This window comes from Strix uralensis, chromosome 15 (assembly GCF_047716275.1).
Source record: "Strix uralensis isolate ZFMK-TIS-50842 chromosome 15, bStrUra1, whole genome shotgun sequence".
Lineage (NCBI taxonomy): Eukaryota > Metazoa > Chordata > Aves > Strigiformes > Strigidae > Strix > Strix uralensis.
The window spans coordinates 2,365,124-2,384,500 of NC_133986.1; the positions used below are offsets into that span (position 1 = coordinate 2,365,124).

Sequence of the window (19,377 nt, forward strand, 5' to 3'; positions counted from 1 at the left end):
CAGTAAAATGTAAGCCTCAATATAGCTTTTGGGAAACTCATGTGTTGTAAAAGGCTTTTAAATTTGAGTCCAAATCTTCTGGTTATAGTCTGTACCAACTCCTGCTGAGATAACAATCTGATGTGATTTATGAGTCTTGGTGAGCACTTACTGCTGGAACAGGTTCACAACAAGTCCTGGTAAGCAGGGCTACTGCCTGAGGTAGTCCTACATCTTAGTCCCTAGAGTAAGAACATAAAGGGATGGTGTTGCACATCTATGCAGAGATGTAGATGGGGCCAGATGTTTGTTCTCTCTTCATCACATGGTTAGACAATCTGTTTGGTAGCAGTACAAGTTTATGTTGCCTTACGTGTCGCGAAACTGCACCTTTAGGTAACTTTAATGTATAGTTGAAAATGAATTAACTTCTCTTCAATCTGTAAGGAAATGTCTTTTAACTATTTGCATTTGGTATAATTGCATGCTTGGAGAAGGGAAAAAATGTACTGCTGTGATTTTAATACATTTTAATCTACTTCTGTTGAAGCAGTAGCTAAGGTATTGGCCCCTGTACAATTAAGAAGAAGGGTCTGCTCTGGTGAAATTTTCAAGTGTGTTTTATTCCCACAGTACTATTCTGCTTAGGAAAACTTGCATGTTAATGAGTGTAAATAAAATGAGGCAAGAATTTTTATCTGTGTTAAGCCACATAATTAATTATGAAGAGAATATATGATGGAATATAATATGGGTGAGATTTTTTTCAGTGAGAATAGTTGATCACCAATTTGATAAGACTTGATCAGATGTTGGAACATGGTATGCAGCCTTGAACCCTGCCTTTTTTCTTTTAACTAGCCAGAGAAATGATTCTTTTTTTAACCTGGAAGTTCCCCAAAACTGGTGTAATTCCAGGGTAACATTTCTTAAATCACTGGAAGTTTTTAAGGCTTGATGAAAGTTTTCTAAACCTAAAAACCAGCATGACTTGTGCAAGTCTTTAAGAATTTGAATAGTTAATATCAAGCTTGGGAAGTGGGCAGACTTTTCCCTTTCCTTCTCTGAAAGAAAAGGGATTACAGTATTTAGACTGCAACTTAAAATTTGAGTCCTGGTGTCTAATAGAGATCATTCCTTCTTCTGATACTGATAGAGATCTAGTTTTAAGGATAGGGATGAGTATTAAAAAAAATTTAAGTGCAAATTGAAGCCTTATTACCTTCTGTACAACACATGTAATACTGCTTTCATTGTGTGGGATAAATTGTGCACAACTTCATCACTGAGTATGTTCACAGGAAGTCAGTAACATGTTGTAATATTCCTAACACACTTTTCTTACTTACTGATGATCTTGAGAGGTAAGGAGGTATAACTCTGTATAGATAGAAGATGTGGGGGTTTTCTTCACTTAAATGAGATCTGTATCTCTTATCTTCACCGGCTATTAGTTTGAATTTTTAGTCCTGTTTTTTTGACAGCTCTTTGACAGGTTGAGAGATGAGCAACCAGACTTCAGAGCAAAAATAATAGTAATTACGAGTGAACTTACACAGCCTGAACTGGACCTTAGTGAACCAATCAAGGAAAAACTTATAGAATGCATTAATATTATATTTCATTGTGCTGCTACAGTCAGATTCAATGAAACACTGAGGTGAGTCTAAAATTCTGTATACTCTGATCTGGTAAACCAATGTTACTGAAAGGGAGAGGGTAAATCGGGTCTCGGCGCAATCTTGCAAATATTCAGCTTGTCAGGCTACTTCATGTACTCTGACATTGGTGTCTTCGGGCAATTTCGTGATGCCCCTTAAGGTAATAATCTTTTCCCCCAAACTGATCTTAAGCTGTTGGGTTTTCCTTTGCTCTTCTTAGGAAGATGGAGGCACATTATTTAGACCTGCTTTGTCAGAGGTTAGAATTACAGTATTCAACATGGAAAAGTTGATCTCTCTTTAAAGCTTTAGGCAAAAAGACAAATACAGTATTAGTACTTAGAAACTAAGTAAGTTATTCTTGTAGTTTTGCGATAGGCCCCTCAGGTTTTGTGTGTGTGTGTTTGGTTGGTTGTTTTGGGGTTTTTTTTTGACTAAATCCCTCTGCCTGAATTTCAAAGTCGTCTTGAAGGGAAGCTGTTGAAGGGACAAGGGAACATGTTGCTATTCTGAGTCTTCCTAACATCATGCGTTGCTCTGGTATCTGGGATGGGTAGGAAGGATACAAATAAGCTGTAGCTATATGTATTGTGCTCACAAGTAATATTAGAGCTTTTTTCCTAGTGTGTAAAAGGGAACACAAACTATTCCTTTAGCCTTCCTTGTTAGAAGGGAAATGCACATTTTCAGAGGATAACTTTTTGGCAAAACTGCATGTGGGGGAAGTTCTAGCATTTGTTCTGTACCTGATGAACAAACAGGAGATTAAATACTGCTCAGCTTTCTCTGTGTCTTCAGCAAGTCTTTCATTAAGAATAGAGGTTTGCATTGGAGGGAGAAGGGAGAAGTAGACGCGCAGGGAGAAAGCTAAAAGTTGAAAACTTCCATGTTGTACAGAAAATCTATTATGGAAATACTAGAGAAAGGAATACCAGAAGCAAGAAAAGATTATATTTGTTTTTTGGCGAAAACAACAACTTGATTTAGTGTTAAAATACTGGAATAAATGATTTTGTGAGAAATAGCTCACATTTTTTGGGAGGGGGAAGTAAAGCAACTTTGAGATAAAACACTTCTCAACTCTGAATTTCTTTGATTTGTTACAAAGGCTGGCACTATCTCTCTAAGAATGCTATACTGTATGCTGAAATGTCATAAGGTAGCCTGTGTTTATCACTGTTTTATGGTCTTGAAATGTTAAGGAACTGCCAACCTGATGAAAGCCAAGAGGGACTTTTAAAGCAATTTGAGAGACTGGAATGGCATCTTGGTAGAAAAAGCCACTGGCAGCTTCTGCTTTCTTGGTGGGCCCAGTATGTTGTTTAGCAAAATAGAAAATGTGAGCATTTCTTAGGGTGCTCTGGTGTCAACTCTTTCCTAACAGATGGGCTGGAATGGTTGGAGGAACCTTACAAATCTGAAGACCACCTAGAGCAGCCTTCATCACATATATATCAGGAATAACTAATGTGAAGTTCAAAATACTTGACTTGGGGCCAGTGGTAGGAATAAAGTCAAGAAAGCAAAATACTTGTGCTTATTTTTGAACTCTCCCTAATTTGGACTTGCTATACACTTTTGTATCTTTAAGTGATGCGTACAGCTCTAACTCCTTCCTTTGACTTCTTGAAAGAGACAGTGAAGACTGAGAACAATACTTTTATCTAAAAAAAAAATCCAAATTTATTCAAAAGTAACATTTTCCATTTATGTTAATTGCTTTGGGATAGTGGTCCCCCTCTCCTGCCTGCCCAATGCTTCAGTAATAATGTGTGGTAAAGAAGTCTTAAGCTTAGTGCTTATTTGGGGGGGACTAAGATTTTTTCTTTACTAATATAACATTTTTTTGCAATAAAGACTTTGATAAATATTTAATTGTATTGAAACTTTGTTGATTAGTACACTGTGTACAAGAAAACTAGTGCCCATAGTAAATTTTGTAGGCTGGAGAGAATATCTGAATTGTATAATCATAGTAGTTGATGAGTAAGTTGTGTTCTGATGGGAATTATAGAGACATACCTGCTCTCCTACAGTGTCCTTAAGGACTATTTTAATGAGAAGCAGTGAACAGTGAAGTTGGAGGATGAAAGTGTGGTTCTTGGTGGTTTTCCTCCCCCCCCCCCCCCCCCCCCCCCCCCGTGAAATCTTGTTGTGCTATCCTACAGGAAGATGTCAGTCTCCAACTTATTAGTCCTCTAGGCCTTCCCTGTGAGTTGTTGACTGACCTCAAGTTGAACTAGGAAGTTCAGAGATGCATCTCATGTGGCATCTAGGTGTTGTGTTGCATTATTTTCTTCACATTTTATGAAAAATGTAGGATTGGAATTTAGCTTGAGGAGATCAAACGTATACTGACTTTCCCACTGTAGTAATGGAACATGAGGATGCTAATAAGAACAGAGTAAAACTGAAGAAAATTATCCTGAACATTGAGAGATGTTCTAGATTAAGACTGGGGCATACTAAGCAGAAAGTTAGGATGGTGTCCATGCTGCTTTTTTTGGGAAGGGTGGAGTATTTAGGAATAGTTTATATACCCATCACTGAGGCATTTGGGAGTGGCTTGACCAGTTGTTTCTTTTTGCTTGTTTCTATCTTGCTTTCTGCTAATCAAATATGTTTCATCAACAGAGATGCTGTTCAGTTAAATGTGACTGCCACACAACAGCTCCTCTTCTTGGCACAACGAATGAAGAATCTGGAAGTGTTCATGCACGTCTCGACTGCCTATGCATATTGCAATCGAAAGCAGATTGAGGAAATAGTTTATCCACCTCCTGTTGATCCCAGGAAACTGATAGATTCTCTTGAGTATGTGTTACGTTTTATGAAGCTACTTCAGTAATCTGTAACCACTTGCTTCCTAGTAATGAAGTACCAAAAAATGGTTTGGAACCTGAAAGATGAAGAAATTAGCTTATGCTGTCCTGTAAGTCTGACAGCATGGCTGACACTTCCCTTTACAGGAAAGGAGATGGGTTAAGGTTTTATGGTTGCTTTCAGTGGAGCTAGGTGTGGAGTGGTGCTGAGGGAGAGGGATACTCCTATCTACTCATGAGGCCTCCTATATGCTGAGAGTGACAGTTTTTCATCTGTATGATGAGCTGAATCAGGAACTATTAAAAATAAACGCTGTGCTGTTACAAGTGTGCTAGCACTGCCATTGTGAAGGAAAGGGATAAAACCAAGACAGTCCCCTTTAACAGCATCTTCCACTACATCCAACTAACACCATTGTGAGGTCAGACTGAGATGCTGAAATAAATCGTAGTACTTAACTGCTTAGAAACACAACTGTAGAAGTAGTCCTGTTAGGTATTCAGAGAATGCAAACATTAAAAATCTGTAGTTTTTTTAATCTTGAAGTGGGCATTAGTGGGGGGAAGAAATTACTCATTCTGTATTTTATGTTCTGTGTGTATTAGCTGTCCTGAGGTCTTAGTCAGTAGCTGCCAAACCCTAACAGAAACAGGTGGCAAATAGGGGATAAGTCAACTGTAACCTAACAAATAATAATCTCAACTCTAAATCAGTCTCTTCCTTTTTCCCTGTCATACAAAATATCACCCCTTGTAAAAGAAGTATGAAACTAAAAATAACTAAAAAGTAAAATATCTTCTTTAACTTATTATATATGGAAGAGCACTAACATTGAAAACAAATGAATTACTACCTAGAATGCACACTGAGCCAACTTTTTTTACGATGTTAACTTTAAATAATCTTTCAAATGAGATATTCTGAAATAGTCATATTTTTTGTCTCTCTTTTCTTTTTGCAAGCAGGATAAATGATTTAAACTGCTTGCTCTGGGCTTGGACAGATGTCTGCATTTTAGAACTCATGGCAGTGAGGGGAGGCTTCTGTGAACCTATGCAAGAGGGCTCTCTCTAGCCAACAGCTGAGACACATAGAAATCTGTATCCCTTCCTGGACTTTTATACTCCTCTTCCCACCCCAGTTTGTATCATGAAAGGAGTCTGATGCGCATTGGCTTTGATTGTAACAGAACATTGTGAATAACAATGTTGGCTAAATTCTGTTTATGCGGCTAAGATGTTGGGTGACTGAGGCGAACAAAATCCAAGTCCTGTTTTGAAGTGGAGAACACCAAAGTAGCAATAGTTCAAGAGGCGCGTCTCTGTCGTGCCTGTGTGCTATGACTGAAGGTTATTACAGTTTTGGATGCAAACTGCTGAATGAATTGGGGAGCAAGATGAAATTGCAAGATTTAAATAAATTAAGGGGAGAAACATGGTGACCCAGCTTGCTTCAGGGGTGGTGTGTGATTGCTTAACACACAAAGGTGGAGGTGATGCTCATAATGCCTTTGCAGTGGCATCACTTTCTAGATCACTTAATCTAACTGAGGAGCAGTGTGCCTGTGTCCCAAAGACTAACTTGCTGTGTCTGCACTTCATGTTTGAGAACTTAGTTGATAGAATTAGTACTATTGTAAAGGAATGTATTACTTGCTCTGTAGTTGGTGTGTAATAAATTAATTACTTGGGCAAAAAGGTAAATAGCAGTATGCTTCTTGCAGTGGACGCTGAACGTGCAACCCTCCTCTCTCTTACTGAGAAACTTGTTTTCATTTCAGTCTGTATGGCTTTTTCTTTAAAGGAGGAAACAACAAAAGAAAAAAAGATTTAATATTTAACAAAGTTCATAAATGTACTTACTTTCTACAGTACACCGTATAAAATAGTTTCAAATCACTTTTGGAACTGGGCACATGTTCTGGTGAAAGATGATTTTTTTGTGGTTCTTGGCATTTACTGTCAAATATTTAGGTTTTATTGTTTAATTTGAAACTAAATGAGCATGAAGTCAGTATAAACAGTCTTCTGTCAGTTGCTAGTAATGTCCTTAGACAAACCAGCCCAACTACACTGCTGCTGTAGGATCTCAAATATAACATTCTTCCTTAAGATCCCTGTTCAGAAGGGTTCTACATATGCAGTTGCCACCTTAAATAGTAGTGTGTAATCAAAATGAGTAATAGGCAGGCTGTATTAAACTTGAATTTTCTGGCCTCTGGGATCAGCCTTCAGTTCAGATAAGCGAAAACCCCTAACTTATATTTTGATGAATGGTATTTTAGGAGGTTATGTGATTTTTGAAGTTAAGTGCAGTATAAACTGTCAGCAGACATTGATTGTTATGCAAAAGTTTGTGGAAATGTTTTACAACTTCCAGCTGTTTAAAGTAGAAAGAAGTATGTGACATGCGAACTTCAGTGGGAGTTGGTGTTAAATTCTGAAAATCAAGCTAAGATTTAAAGTGTACTAGTGTTAGATATTGGGGCTGTTGCAGAAACATGAAATACAGACCTGCTTTTTTAATTATTGCCTAAATTTCTTTACAGAGTTTCTTGTTCCTCTGTGCTTATGCAGCTTCTAGGGGATGCTAATGCTTTGGTGGTTTCGGTGGGGGTTTTTTGTTGAGTTTTTTTGCCTTGGGTGGTGTTTTGAAGAAGAGATTGGATTTTAATTTTACTTTCCACAGTAATTTTGATTTATCTGGTTATCCTCTTTGCTTTTACCCATCACACCCCTAAGCCTGGTCCAGTGAAGCAGCATGCAGTAATTTACACTTGCCTCTTCTTTTGTTTCTTTAGGTGGATGGATGATGGCCTAGTGAATGATATTACTCCTAAACTGATAGGCGACAGACCTAATACTTACACATATACAAAAGCCTTAGCCGAATATATAGTACAACAAGAAGGTGCAAAATTAAACACAGCCATTATAAGGCCATCTATTGTTGGTGCTAGCTGGAAGGAGCCTTTTCCTGTAAGTCACGGAGTTTTCACCTGACCATCTTGCCTGTAAACTGTAGTGCATACCGACAGCCTGTTTATCTAGTGACCTTCGTAGAGGAAAATCTTTTAGGCTATGAAGTTGTGGCTTGGTTGCTTCTGGATAACAACTCTGATACAAAAGCTATCGAACAGAGTATTCTTGCCTGTGAAATTTAGGGGTAAATTACTTCTAATCATAGAACAATACACTTCTATCACAGTGGGAGATACTGTTTCACACTTTAATTGTCAGCTTTTTACCTCATGATTTTGTGTATCTTCATCTGCTTTTCCCTCTTCAGGATGCTTTGGTGTGTCAGTAGCTGCAAGGGTTGACTAAGAAAACAGGGGACTGCAGAATATAAGATGTTTTGTCTCTGCTTCTTCTGTCAAACCCTATAAGCTTTGCAGGGGATGGCATAAATTCTATGTACTGTATGCTGTATTGATATATAGCATATATGCTTCCTTCTGTATGGGAGACTGGTGTTGGAATAACCTCTCTAGGTCACGACTGAATGTCTTTCAAGCCCTTAAAATCCGTATCATTGACTTTGCGTACCTTTTTGAGTATGTACAATGTACATGTCAAACTAAGTATATAGTGTCTAAATATTGTCATTAAAGTTGAGCAGGAATGTCTTCTGTTTGAAAAATGAAGAAACTAATAATCAATAGCAAAGTTATCTGTCTTCTGTGAGTTGCTAGAAGCTAGTCTAAAAATACTTGTAAACTTGAATACTTTCAACATAAACATATTTATAGAGACACTGCCCCACAGTTTATTCACTAAGAAATAAACAAGCTAGCATCTCACTTTGAAGGACCAGTGAATCTGCAGGTAGATCTCGTGTCTGAGTCATAGCAACTTGTTACATCACCAGACTTTGCTGTGGAAGAACTTCATTTACAGACATGGAAATTAATAGCTTTCTCCTCTTTATTATTTTTGCCCTCCACCCCTAACACTTGTGAAAAATTTTCAGAATTTCACTTGAAACTGCTGACTTATCCAAATCCTTTCCCTCCCCCCTGTTCATAATAGGGATGGATTGATAACTTCAATGGACCTAGTGGTCTCTTCATTGCTGTAAGTAATGGATATACTTAAATTTTTTTCCTTCCTTTTGGAAGGCAACAAAGCCTCATATGTTTTACTGGTGGGTCTTCTGTCTCTTTTTGTTGTTGTTTTGTTCTTTAAGGCAGGAAAAGGAATTCTTCGAACAATGAGAGCTTCCAACAGTGCAGTAGCAGATCTTGTTCCAGTAGATGTTGTTGTCAATACAACACTGGCTGCAGCCTGGTATTCCGGAGTTAATAGGTATAACAGGTGACAGTAGAGAGTACTGAGTATTTTGAAATTATGTTGTGCATTTCATTTTAACAAATCAGTCTTCTGTTGAACTTCTAATTGGTGTCCTGCTATTCCCCCAGGAGAAAGGAATCTAAGATTCTGACAGCATTAGTCCCTCAAAGTATAACTTCCTTATGCTAAAGAGGAAGACATCACCTGCTGATACTGTTGTACAATCTATGCCTCAAAATTCTTTCCTGCGTCTTGTTGTAGTCAATGCAATCTACAGTAATGTAGGTGACGCCTTCTCTGAAAGTAAAGAAATATGATAGTTAAAGGAGAAAAATGCTGGAAGATGATACAGAAAGCAAAAAAATCTAACATGAGACTGATGCTTTCTGCTTTATGTAAATGATGCTGTTGAGGGAAAGGATAAATTTGGGTATGTCTTTTGTCTGTTTGTCTTTCTAACTTGCTCTTCTGTCTTTTTCTTCCCCAGACCAAGAAATTTAATGATATATAACTGTACAACAGGTGGCACCAATCCTTTCCACTGGGGTGAAGTTGGTATGCCATGTTTCTTTTTTTCATAAGCTTTAGTAGAAAAATAAGTTCAAATAGTAAAAGCACAGGCTATAATCAGTAGGTCATATTACATTTTTATTGTTGAAACTAGTATAATAGCCATACCTCTCAATTTTGCAGTGTATTGTGCTTTTTCATTATCTTCCATTGTTAATTCTCTCCCCTTGCAGCATCATGACAGTTTAATTTTGTCCTTGTTTGTTTTTTTTTTCATTCCATTATAACTTAAATGATGGGAGAACTGATTCTTCTGTTTGCTGCTGCCATGACCTAATCTGCAGAGCGTGGGTAGTGTGCAGAGAAAAGCATTGCTCAGGGGAGCAGTAGTGATGTTGGGTTTAATGCCAACCTTACTAAATACATATGGATAAACAGCCCACAATTGGATGTTTTGTACATCTGCATAATTGAGAGGTGTGATAATAGTTTTGCACTTGTGTAGCTCTTTGTAGTGATTGGCTTAAATTAATTATTGGTTGAGGTGGCTTTTTTAATCTTCCCATAGCTACGTGAGACCAACTATTCAAGTACAGGGAAAAATAATCTTTAAGTATGGCCACCTATTTTCAACTCTTGAGATATCCTGACTAGAATGTAACCCACGTGCCAAAAACTTTGTAATAGTTTTTGTTATAAATAGTAATACAGGCTGTCTGGCATAGTTTATTAGCTTTTAATTTTTTAGAAATAGAATTCTTAAACTCAGATTATTTTTTTCTTTCAGTTCACTTTCAATACTTAAATCTATTTTATTTCTCTTTACTACTTCATGCTTTTTACTTGCTTTTGCCCATTTTATATGTATCTGTATTTATAAATCTTACTGCTTCAACCAAACTTGGGAAATTGTTGACTTAATTTATATCCCAATTTGTATTGGGGTATTTAAACACTGTCTATAAACAACAGCATAACGTTACAAGAGATGATTAAAAGGAGAGGTGAATTTCAACATAATTTTTTAAGACACTGATCCTGCATATCTGTCATGTACAGCATTTTCAGGTGTCAGCAGGAGTTTCACATGGAGTCCCATCCTAATTGCTTTTTGCTTAATGCTTAAATATGGATAAGTTGTTTAAAAATATCATTTGAAATGCGCTTCAGATGCTTGCAAAGTCCTCAGTCTGTTTTTAAGTTATTCTCCACACAAGAGATCAGAATAGCCTTCTTCATGAAATATAGATGACTATTGAAATAGCTTTACATGCTATATAAACTGAAATTGCTGTGAATTTTTGAAACCAACAACTTCTAAGGTAGGGAAGAGGAACAGAAAGAGAGAAGCTATAATATAACATGATACTGAAGATGACGGCATAAAAGACCTCTTGATTACAATAAGAACCAGTTCAACAGTATTTTAGGTTAAAAGCTTATGACTTTAAGTTTTTGTGGATTATAGAAGAGTTAGGGTGGTTATTTAAATAACGTACTGACATAAATACTGTACACTGTAATGTACTTTGAAAACCATTAAATTTTACATGGTTTGGTTATTACCAAAGCTGTTATGCAACTTTTCTTTCTCAGAATACCATGTAATTTCTACTTTCAAGAGGAATCCTCTCGAACAGGCCTTCAGACGGCCCAATGTAAATCTAACTTCCAATCACCTTTTATATCATTACTGGATTGCTGTAAGCCATAAGGCCCCAGCATTCCTGTATGATATCTACCTCAGGATTACTGGAAGAAGCCCAAGGTAATGGTGACTAGCTCTGTCTTATCTGTTCCTCTGACTTTTAAACAAAGCTATGCTTACCCTATGATGTATATTGATTATTTTTTAAAATATTTTTCTTCCCCTGAATGCTTTGAGACTAAAACTCAGCCTTCTTTCCCTGAGAACAGGTGCTTGAATTCAAAGTGACTTTGAACTTTCTAGCAAAAGTGAGGATGTTTTTGTTGGATAGTTTGGGGGTTTGAGTAGTCAAGGTAAACAGAATTACGAGATCTAGCAAGTGATGTTTGCTCTTGAATAATAAATATTCAAAATATGTTGATCCTTATTTTTTCCTACAGGATACCACATTAATTTGAATTTCAAGATAAATCCGTTAGAAAATGCAGTAAGGCACCCTAACTGTAGTCTGCAATCCAACCCCCTCTTGCATCAGTATTGGACTGCAGTCAGCCATACAATGCCTGCATTTTTGTGTGATCTTTTGCTCAGATTGACAGGTCATAAACCATGGTAAGAAGGACAGGGCTAAAAATATCTTGCTGGTAAGGTTGTGGAGACTGGTGAAGAAGACATGGCATGGGTACTGTTTAGACTTACTAACTGTAAGCAGTAACAATGCAGTGACTGTGTTTTGAAGAGATTAACGACTGGCTCAGCAATGCTGTCCAAGATATGTCTTGGATCAGAATACTAGTCAGTCATTAAACTCTAGGAAGTGGCTTGCATTAAGATCATTGCTATTATAAACTGAAAATTGAATGGGAGACAGAATTGTTAAATGCAGGTTATTCCTGTAGATGATACAACTTGATCTGATATGTTGGTTTGTATCATCTCAACATTCCGTTCAGTTTATAATATTTACAGTATTATCTGGCTAACTCCTTAAGTGGTGAAAATGGCATACCTCTGCTAAATAGGCTAAATTATGTAGAAGGAATATACGACGTCACTTCAATTTGTTTCAGATTTGACAAGCCATATGATTTTAACTTATTGCATATGTTATGTTTTCAAAAGTATTTGTCTTCAGACTCTAAAATCTCCAATGTGGTGACAGTGTATTAACACAAGTGAGTATTCATTCATTGTCCTGTAGTCTAGGTCTGTCTTACAAGGACAGGAAAAGTTCTGTAATAGACTTGGCACTGGATCAGTAGAAGAAAGCTATGTTAAGTGGTTTGTAGGAGAGCTTCTAAACTGCCTTGGGTTCTGTTGTTCCAAGCCTACTCAGTAGTGTAATACAGCAACAGCAGTGGCAGGAGGCTGTGCCTGTATAGTAATCTTCCCACACTAGAAAGATGTAAGCTCTTCAGATCAAAAGAAGGTATTGAACATATAAGTTCCTGGCTTTTAGGTTCTTTTGCAATTTTAAGTTATTATTAATAAAAATTGGTAGAAATTCTCTGAGAGATATGAAGACTTCATCACTCACTAAAAATAGTTATACTATAAATGCCAACCTACTGTCTTTCAAATGGTTAGGAAGTAGTGCTGCCAGAATCTTGTCAGTCTTTAAAAGGCATCTAATCTTTTAAGTATTTGACCAGTGGGAGTAAAACAAGACTGTGACTAATCATGTTTAGAACATTCTTTGCAGTTTTATATTGTAACACTGGGAATGTTGAATCTTGGTTTTGCTTTTCATGGAGTTCTTACTTGATGTTGAAAGATGGAATTTAGAACTTTAATTAGTACTAGTATGATTGGTGACATTAAATTTCTAGCTTGTGAAGTATTACTGATATGAGTGTTCCTAATTAGTTTAATATAATGGTAGGTGGGAGAGTTTCCTGTCATACACAAGATTTCCAGTTTGGAGGAAAGATGGGAGATTCAACTAAAACAAGCTATTGTTCAGTCACTGAGGTTACTCAAATGCACTTGAAAGAAAATGTTTTGATACCCAGCCCAGTTACAGGAATATCACTTTCATTATGTAGTGCTCTTGTCTTTTTTTTTTGTTTTTTTTAAGCATAGGAGAAGTAGAAGCAAATAAATACACAGATGCAAGCAAGACATGCAGTGTTAAATCCTAATAGGCTTCATGTGTTGTTCAATAATAGAAGAAAACTAAGACAGATCTTTACTCTTCCACTTCTTTTCTAGTCTTCTAGCTCAGAGTACTTTGAAAGCTGCTTTAACTGATGGGCTGGAGACAGTCATGGTATAGGGATGTACTACTGTTGCTATGGTCATTCTGTCCAGTTGACAGAGTGGTTTTAATAGCCAGGTAGCATGTACTAGAAAACTTCTAAAGCCTTGGAAACATTATTGGAGATTCTTAAACTCAATATAATGCTGTTCTGAGTGGAGAAGGGTTGGCTTAATCTAAAATGTGATCTTTTCCACTGCAATTTAGCAGAAAAACTTGAGCAGTATAGTAAAAATGTATTTGAACGTTCTTGTGCTGATTTTAGTATAATGCTAACTTGATTTCTCATGGTCAATAGTCTGCCCTCAGTGCTGAGCCTGAATACACTTCTGAGGTCTTAATTGCATACAACGTAGGAAAAACTCTAAGCAATGAAATTACTGTTGTAGGTTTAACTGCACTGTTGTCACACTGTCAGGATATTGCACTGTGACTGAATGAGAACTTTTTAACAAGTAGAAGAATAGATCAGGCCTATGACCCTTCAGAACTAAAGGATTGTGTTCATAATAATAATAAAAAAACCCACTTGCTGTTCAGGGTTTTTTGAAAACTTGTCTGTTGAAATCTTTCTGCAATATGAAATCATTCTTTTGCACCTCACTTGTGGAAGCAGTGTTTTTAGTGAGATGGAAATATTTTTGCTGCTTCTGCATCAAGTTGAAGGTTCTTGAATTTAACAGTTCTCTCATAATATTAAAGAGTTAAGGAAAGGGAAGGAAGAAATAATGCATATAATACTTCTTCCAAATTTTGTAGAAAGAACGTGTACAATAAGAATTGGCATAATGAAGATTTAAAATTTTACACTAAATACTTAAGACTGTTATGGCATTGTGCAGTTACATAAATAGTGGTGAGAATCCTTAGCATCCAAGTTTAAGGATAGTGTGGTCAGTAGCTTGCCATATATACTTAGTTGCATAGCAAAGCTTATTAATTCTCTAAATAACTTTAATATAAGGCATAGTTCTCTCTTGTGACTTTGCATAGTGCTTAGCACAACAGAACCACATGTTATTTAAAAACAATTCAGTATATTTGAAATCTTAAAGTCTTTAAAAATACACACCCAGCAGATCTTTCCAGTTACTCTGGAAGAATAGAATGTGGCATGAAATATTCAAAGTTGTAATTCAGGGATTTCTCCAGCAATTCATTTTCTGTTACTGCCTCTTAGAAAGCTAAAGGGAGGGCATGGTTGGTGTATGTAGGGAGGGGTAAAGGACATAATTTCATATCTATCATTTCAATTTAAAGCTTCTTAAACCTTAACAAGAAGCCCCTTTCTTGTAGTCTTACAAACCAGAAATGAGTAGACTTGTATTAAATAGATTAATATGTTTTTTCCTCTTGGAAGCACTTTTAAGTATGGAGCTGGAAAGATAAGAATTCCAGTAGTATGTCTTACACTTCAAAATTTACAGCCAAATGAAAATCTGAATAAAGACAAACCTGAAAGGTTGTTTTATGAGAGGAATCTTTTTTAAAAATAAAATAAATAATTAACTATCTCTAATGCTTATGCAGAAACTTGCAGATTGGCAGCCTGTAGGCTGAAGGATCAGGCTGTATTTAGCATCAGAACTGTTTTTAGCCTGGAGACAATAGGTTGTGTGTAAGACTTCCTCAAAATGCAGTCATAGCCTTAAGCCAGGTCGCTGTCAATTGTCTGGTATAGAAACATGCCCACCTAACTTACGGATAATTGACTTAACTATTGCTTAAAACTTTTAATTCCTGTGATGTGCTTCTCAAACTGTTGTAATGTATTTTGTGTTAATGGCAGTAAGGACTGCCTAGTAGAGGCAAAATTCTGCCTAGCATCTAGGTGAAAGTCTTGCATGCTGTCACACTGACTTGCTGACTGCTGCTAATGTTCAGTTCTTTATGATGATCAGCAGGTCTGACTTTTTTCTGTCTTCAGCTTATGAAGGTGTGATGCAATGCTTGATAATATACTGACTGGTTATATATGGCTTTGATATTTATGACTTGTATCCAATAGCTATCTCTGGAACAACCTGTGAAGTGTATATTTCAAAACTTCAGGCTGAGAGATAAAATTCCATTATGTGTATTCACGCTCTTTTTTGAATCCTGTGTATTCCCATTGCAGGAGGGATATGGTGCCATTGAAGTTATAAAACTTAGTCTGCCAGAGCTACACAAGTGTCCACTAAATGATACTCATTGCTGACATCTCTGAATGAGAGGCTGTCACTATACTTTTCTTCTTCTCAAAAAAAAAAAAGTGTAGTTTCATGTTGATTTAGTGCAAACTGACAAGCTGTCACCAAGAAGGTTGGTCCTTTTCTGCTAACTTTGTAATTGATCTAGCAGTTGAGAGAATGTGGAGACATTTGATTGTTTTGGCCGATATATCAAGATACTAACCCTACAAAGAAAAAAAACCATTTTTCCACTGATTAATTGAATCAGCTGGTTCTGTGGCCAGTCACTAAATTCAGTTTGAGTTTGAGGGCGAAAATCTGCAGCTGAGGTAGAGCTCTTTTTAGCCACTTGATTTTTTTTAAAAAATTTTTTTAAATTGGCTTAGCTATGCTTAAAACCCATATCCATAAGCAGAGACAGCAAGATTCCCAGCAGAGGTTAGTCTTTACATTAGTTTGAATTTAGTTTAGTTTTTGTTTACAGAAAAGAGCAAAAGCCAATGTCAGTGGCCAGTAACAAGCTCAAAATCTACACTTGTCTAATCAGATACTCATTTGCACTATTTAGTATTTTGCAGGGACATAAAGTTTTCTTAAACTGTAGCAGTCTAAGCACTTTAACTAAAACTCAGCTGCCCTTCCAGCTTAGCATAAGAACACAAACTGGGGAGGCACAAAAGGGCAAGTCAATTAAGTTAAATAATCTTAAGACTGTCAGTGGACAGACCTCTGCAGAAACTCTAAGCACTTAGCTACTGTGTCCTCTTTGGCACTATTTTTATCCAGGACATTTTACTATGAGGTCTTTCTGGCTTATCTGACCAGCAAGATCTTTGCTTTCCAAGTTTTGAGTTCTTTTCTGAATTTTTTGAATGACATAATATGCTTTTTTTTTGATGTTCAGTCTTGTTAGCACAGGATGTATTTTGGATGCACAGTCTATGTTCCTAATTATTTTTGAATCAGAGGATTCAACTCAGCTCCCACTGCTGCCACCCTGCCCAATTGCTGAAACTATAGACAAGTGTTTGAAAGCATCTGGAAATGTCTACTAATAAAATTAACTGGTGATCTGAAATTTGAATACAACTCTGAATTACTCTGGAGATAGGTTCCTATGGGGTTTAAGAAAATTTCTGCTTTTTGTGCTTTAGAGATACTCTTACTTTTTCAGTGGTCTCTGCAATTTGTATTACTCCGTTTCATGAGAAGAAAGAGGCAATTTCGATACTCCCTTAGATATTGAGATGCCAGCCATAGTGACAGTAGGGGACACTAATGCGATGCAGAATACTTTCTTTAGCAGAGTTTCTGAGATAATGTGCTATATCCCTTCTACAAGTATGAATGCATCAAGGCAGCTTACAGAGAAAAATCAGTGGTTTTTATTGCTTCTATGAACTTTATTGAACAAAAATTACCTTCAGAAAGCCGTTTCCTGTTAGTGCTGGGTTGTTCTGCTTTCTTTGCCTTCCCCCCCATCCCCCCTTCTCACTCTGTGCTTAAAATAAGTGTGTCCTGCTATAAGGATCAAATTGGAGGCAGTTCTGTGAGATGGAAATACCTCAAGCACCCAAAGCAGGAATTTCATAGCATTATGTTATGTGGTACTAGTTAGTACTTATTAAAATTGAATGACCATCTCTAACACTGTAACACTTGAAACAATTTTCTTATCATAAATGTTGGAGCTTTGCATCTGAGAGACTGGATGACTCACATTTTTTGGGTCTACTTCAGATAGTCTGATCAAAGATAAACTTGCCTGAATTGATCCTTATAACATAATTTCTCTGTACTCCAAGTGATGGTTTTGTGGAGTTGCTTCCTCTGCATAATAAGGGATGATGGAAGGTATTTCTGCATATTTTGAAATAGCATAGAACTGACCACCTAACTAGCAGGATCTGTGATGGTCTGTCTGTGCCCTTAAATATTTTTCTGGCCTTTGCTGCAGAAGCAGTAGGGTTAAGGGGCTAAGCCATATTTCTGGTGGTTTTTAAGCCTTGATCTCTTAGTGACCATAATAAACCCATTTTGTTTTGTCACAGTGTGCAGAAAGATCAGGGAAACTGACTCCTTTGCTGAAAGTTGTCACGTGCATATGTTCTGCACTGTGCAATTTGACTCTTTCATCAAGTCAGATTGTTCAGTACAGCTAACTGTTTTAGTATGCTGAAGTGAAAAGTGTTCAGTGTCTGTGTCCTAAACTAAGAGTTACCAACAGAAGACAACATTTTACTGTCTCTTAATTTTTATTTTTGTTTAGGGAAGAAACTTACTATTGCACTGGGAAGTAGGATTAGAAAAAAAGGACTGTCCTGTAATTTTTGACTCTATATAAAGACTGGACAGCCAAAGTCCACTTCAATAATATGCAGAAATATCCTATTGATCTAATATAACATGCTTTGGATACAGAGCAAGATGGGGTATGTTAATATAGGGGTGTGGGGTTGGAGGGTAAAAAGTTTACAATCTTACTGTGTTTTTCTTGTTTGAACTAATCTTTGCCACCTGTAAACTGTACATTCCATGCCTTGGACTGTAGGATGATGAAAACAATAACACGTCTTCATAAGGCCATGATGTTACTAGAATACTTCACAAGCAATTCTTGGATCTGGAATACTGAAAATATGACTATGCTAATGAACCAGCTAAACCCTGAAGACAAAAAGGCAAGTAGCTGTGTGATGTGGGCATGGAGAGTGAAAGTGAAATATGAGCTGATTTATCTGAGATTGCATAAGGATATGAGCTGGTAATGCCACTTAGTGAATGTGGAGCGAACCCTGGTACTAACTCGGCACTGGAGATCCCCGTCACATCCTTTCAGTTGTGCCAGGGCTGTGTTACAAGCCAGATCAGTGATGTGATCAGATACGAGGAAGGGCAGGACCCCCTTGAAGAGGCCTGATGCAAAAGGTGATTGTCTTTGGAGTGGCCTGATCATGTGATCTGGTGTTACCCATGTATCAGCCAAGTGGTCAAGCTGTTACGGTTTTACCTGTGTCATGAATAAAACAAGGCTTTACTTCTTGACCACTGTTGCTTTTCTGAGGAACAGGAGGTGGGTTTCAAGGGACTTGTTTTTAGACTAGTAACAACTTATATATATATACACCCTTTTCATGCTTTGGCCAGAGCACCATGTGTATTCACAGAAATGTAAGTGTAAATTCTCTCACTTCTTTCTGAAGCACAGTCTTGCTGTGTGACTAAAACTGCCCTGTGCAGGGGGAAAAGTGTAACAGAAGCAGAATGACAGAAAAGTCCTGAAGGTTGTTGAAGAACAAAAACTGGTTGAGTGCAGGGTCTGAGTAAGAGTGAATGAAAGAGCTCAAAGGAAAAATCTTAGTCTTTCCTACTGTGTTTTGTTGACTGTGTGAGCCTCTTACTTTTGTGCTACGTTTACCAATCTCAAACTAACAAACACCTGTGTGGTGGGTTGACCCTGGTGGGCCAGGTGCCCACCAAAGCTGCTCTATCCCTCCTCTGCTCAACTGGTCAGGGGAGAGGAAATACAATAAAAGGCTCATGGGTTGAAATAAGGACACTCACCAGTTACCAGCACAGGCAAAACAGACTCAACCTGGGGAAATTGATTTATTACCAATCAAATCGGAGCAGGATAATGAGAAATAAAAACAAATCTTAAAAACCACCTTCCCCCCACACCTCCCTTCTTCCCGGGCTCAACTTTACTCCTGATTCTCTCTACATGCTCCCCTCCAGCGGTGCAGGGAGACGGGTAATGAGGGTTGCAATGAGTTCATCACTGCTGCTCCTTCCTCCTTGGGGAGGACTCCTGACACTCGTCCCCTGCTCCAGCGTGGGTCCCTCCGACGGGAGACAGTCGTCCATGAACTTCTTCAACGTGGGTCCTTCCCACAGGCTGCAGTTCTTTCTGAACTGCTCCAGCGTGGGTCCCTCCCACGGGTGCAGCCCTTCAGGCACAGGCTGCTCCAACGTGGGTCCCCCACGGGGCCACAAGTCCTGCCAAGAACCTGCTCCAGCGTGGGCTCCTCTC

General features: G+C 37.6%; 1 protein-coding gene across 2 annotated transcripts in view; it reads left to right on the top strand.

Annotated features, from left to right (window-relative positions):
* Window positions 1-19,377, top strand: part of FAR1 (fatty acyl-CoA reductase 1) — a 41,356-nt gene that overhangs the window by 14,859 nt on the left and 7,120 nt on the right. The window contains exons 3-10 of one of the 2 annotated variants that reach the window (XM_074884331.1): window positions 1,464-1,639; window positions 4,275-4,454; window positions 7,264-7,441; window positions 8,495-8,539; window positions 8,652-8,770; window positions 9,243-9,310; window positions 10,862-11,033; window positions 17,896-18,025. In XM_074884331.1, coding sequence (XP_074740432.1) covers window positions 1,464-1,639; window positions 4,275-4,454; window positions 7,264-7,441; window positions 8,495-8,539; window positions 8,652-8,770; window positions 9,243-9,310; window positions 10,862-11,033; window positions 17,896-18,025 — 1,068 coding nt within the window. Of the gene's footprint in view, window positions 1-1,463; window positions 1,640-4,274; window positions 4,455-7,263; window positions 7,442-8,494; window positions 8,540-8,651; window positions 8,771-9,242; window positions 9,311-10,861; window positions 11,034-11,353; window positions 11,526-17,895; window positions 18,026-19,377 lie in introns of both variants that reach the window. The other variant, XM_074884332.1, reaches the window with a different exon arrangement.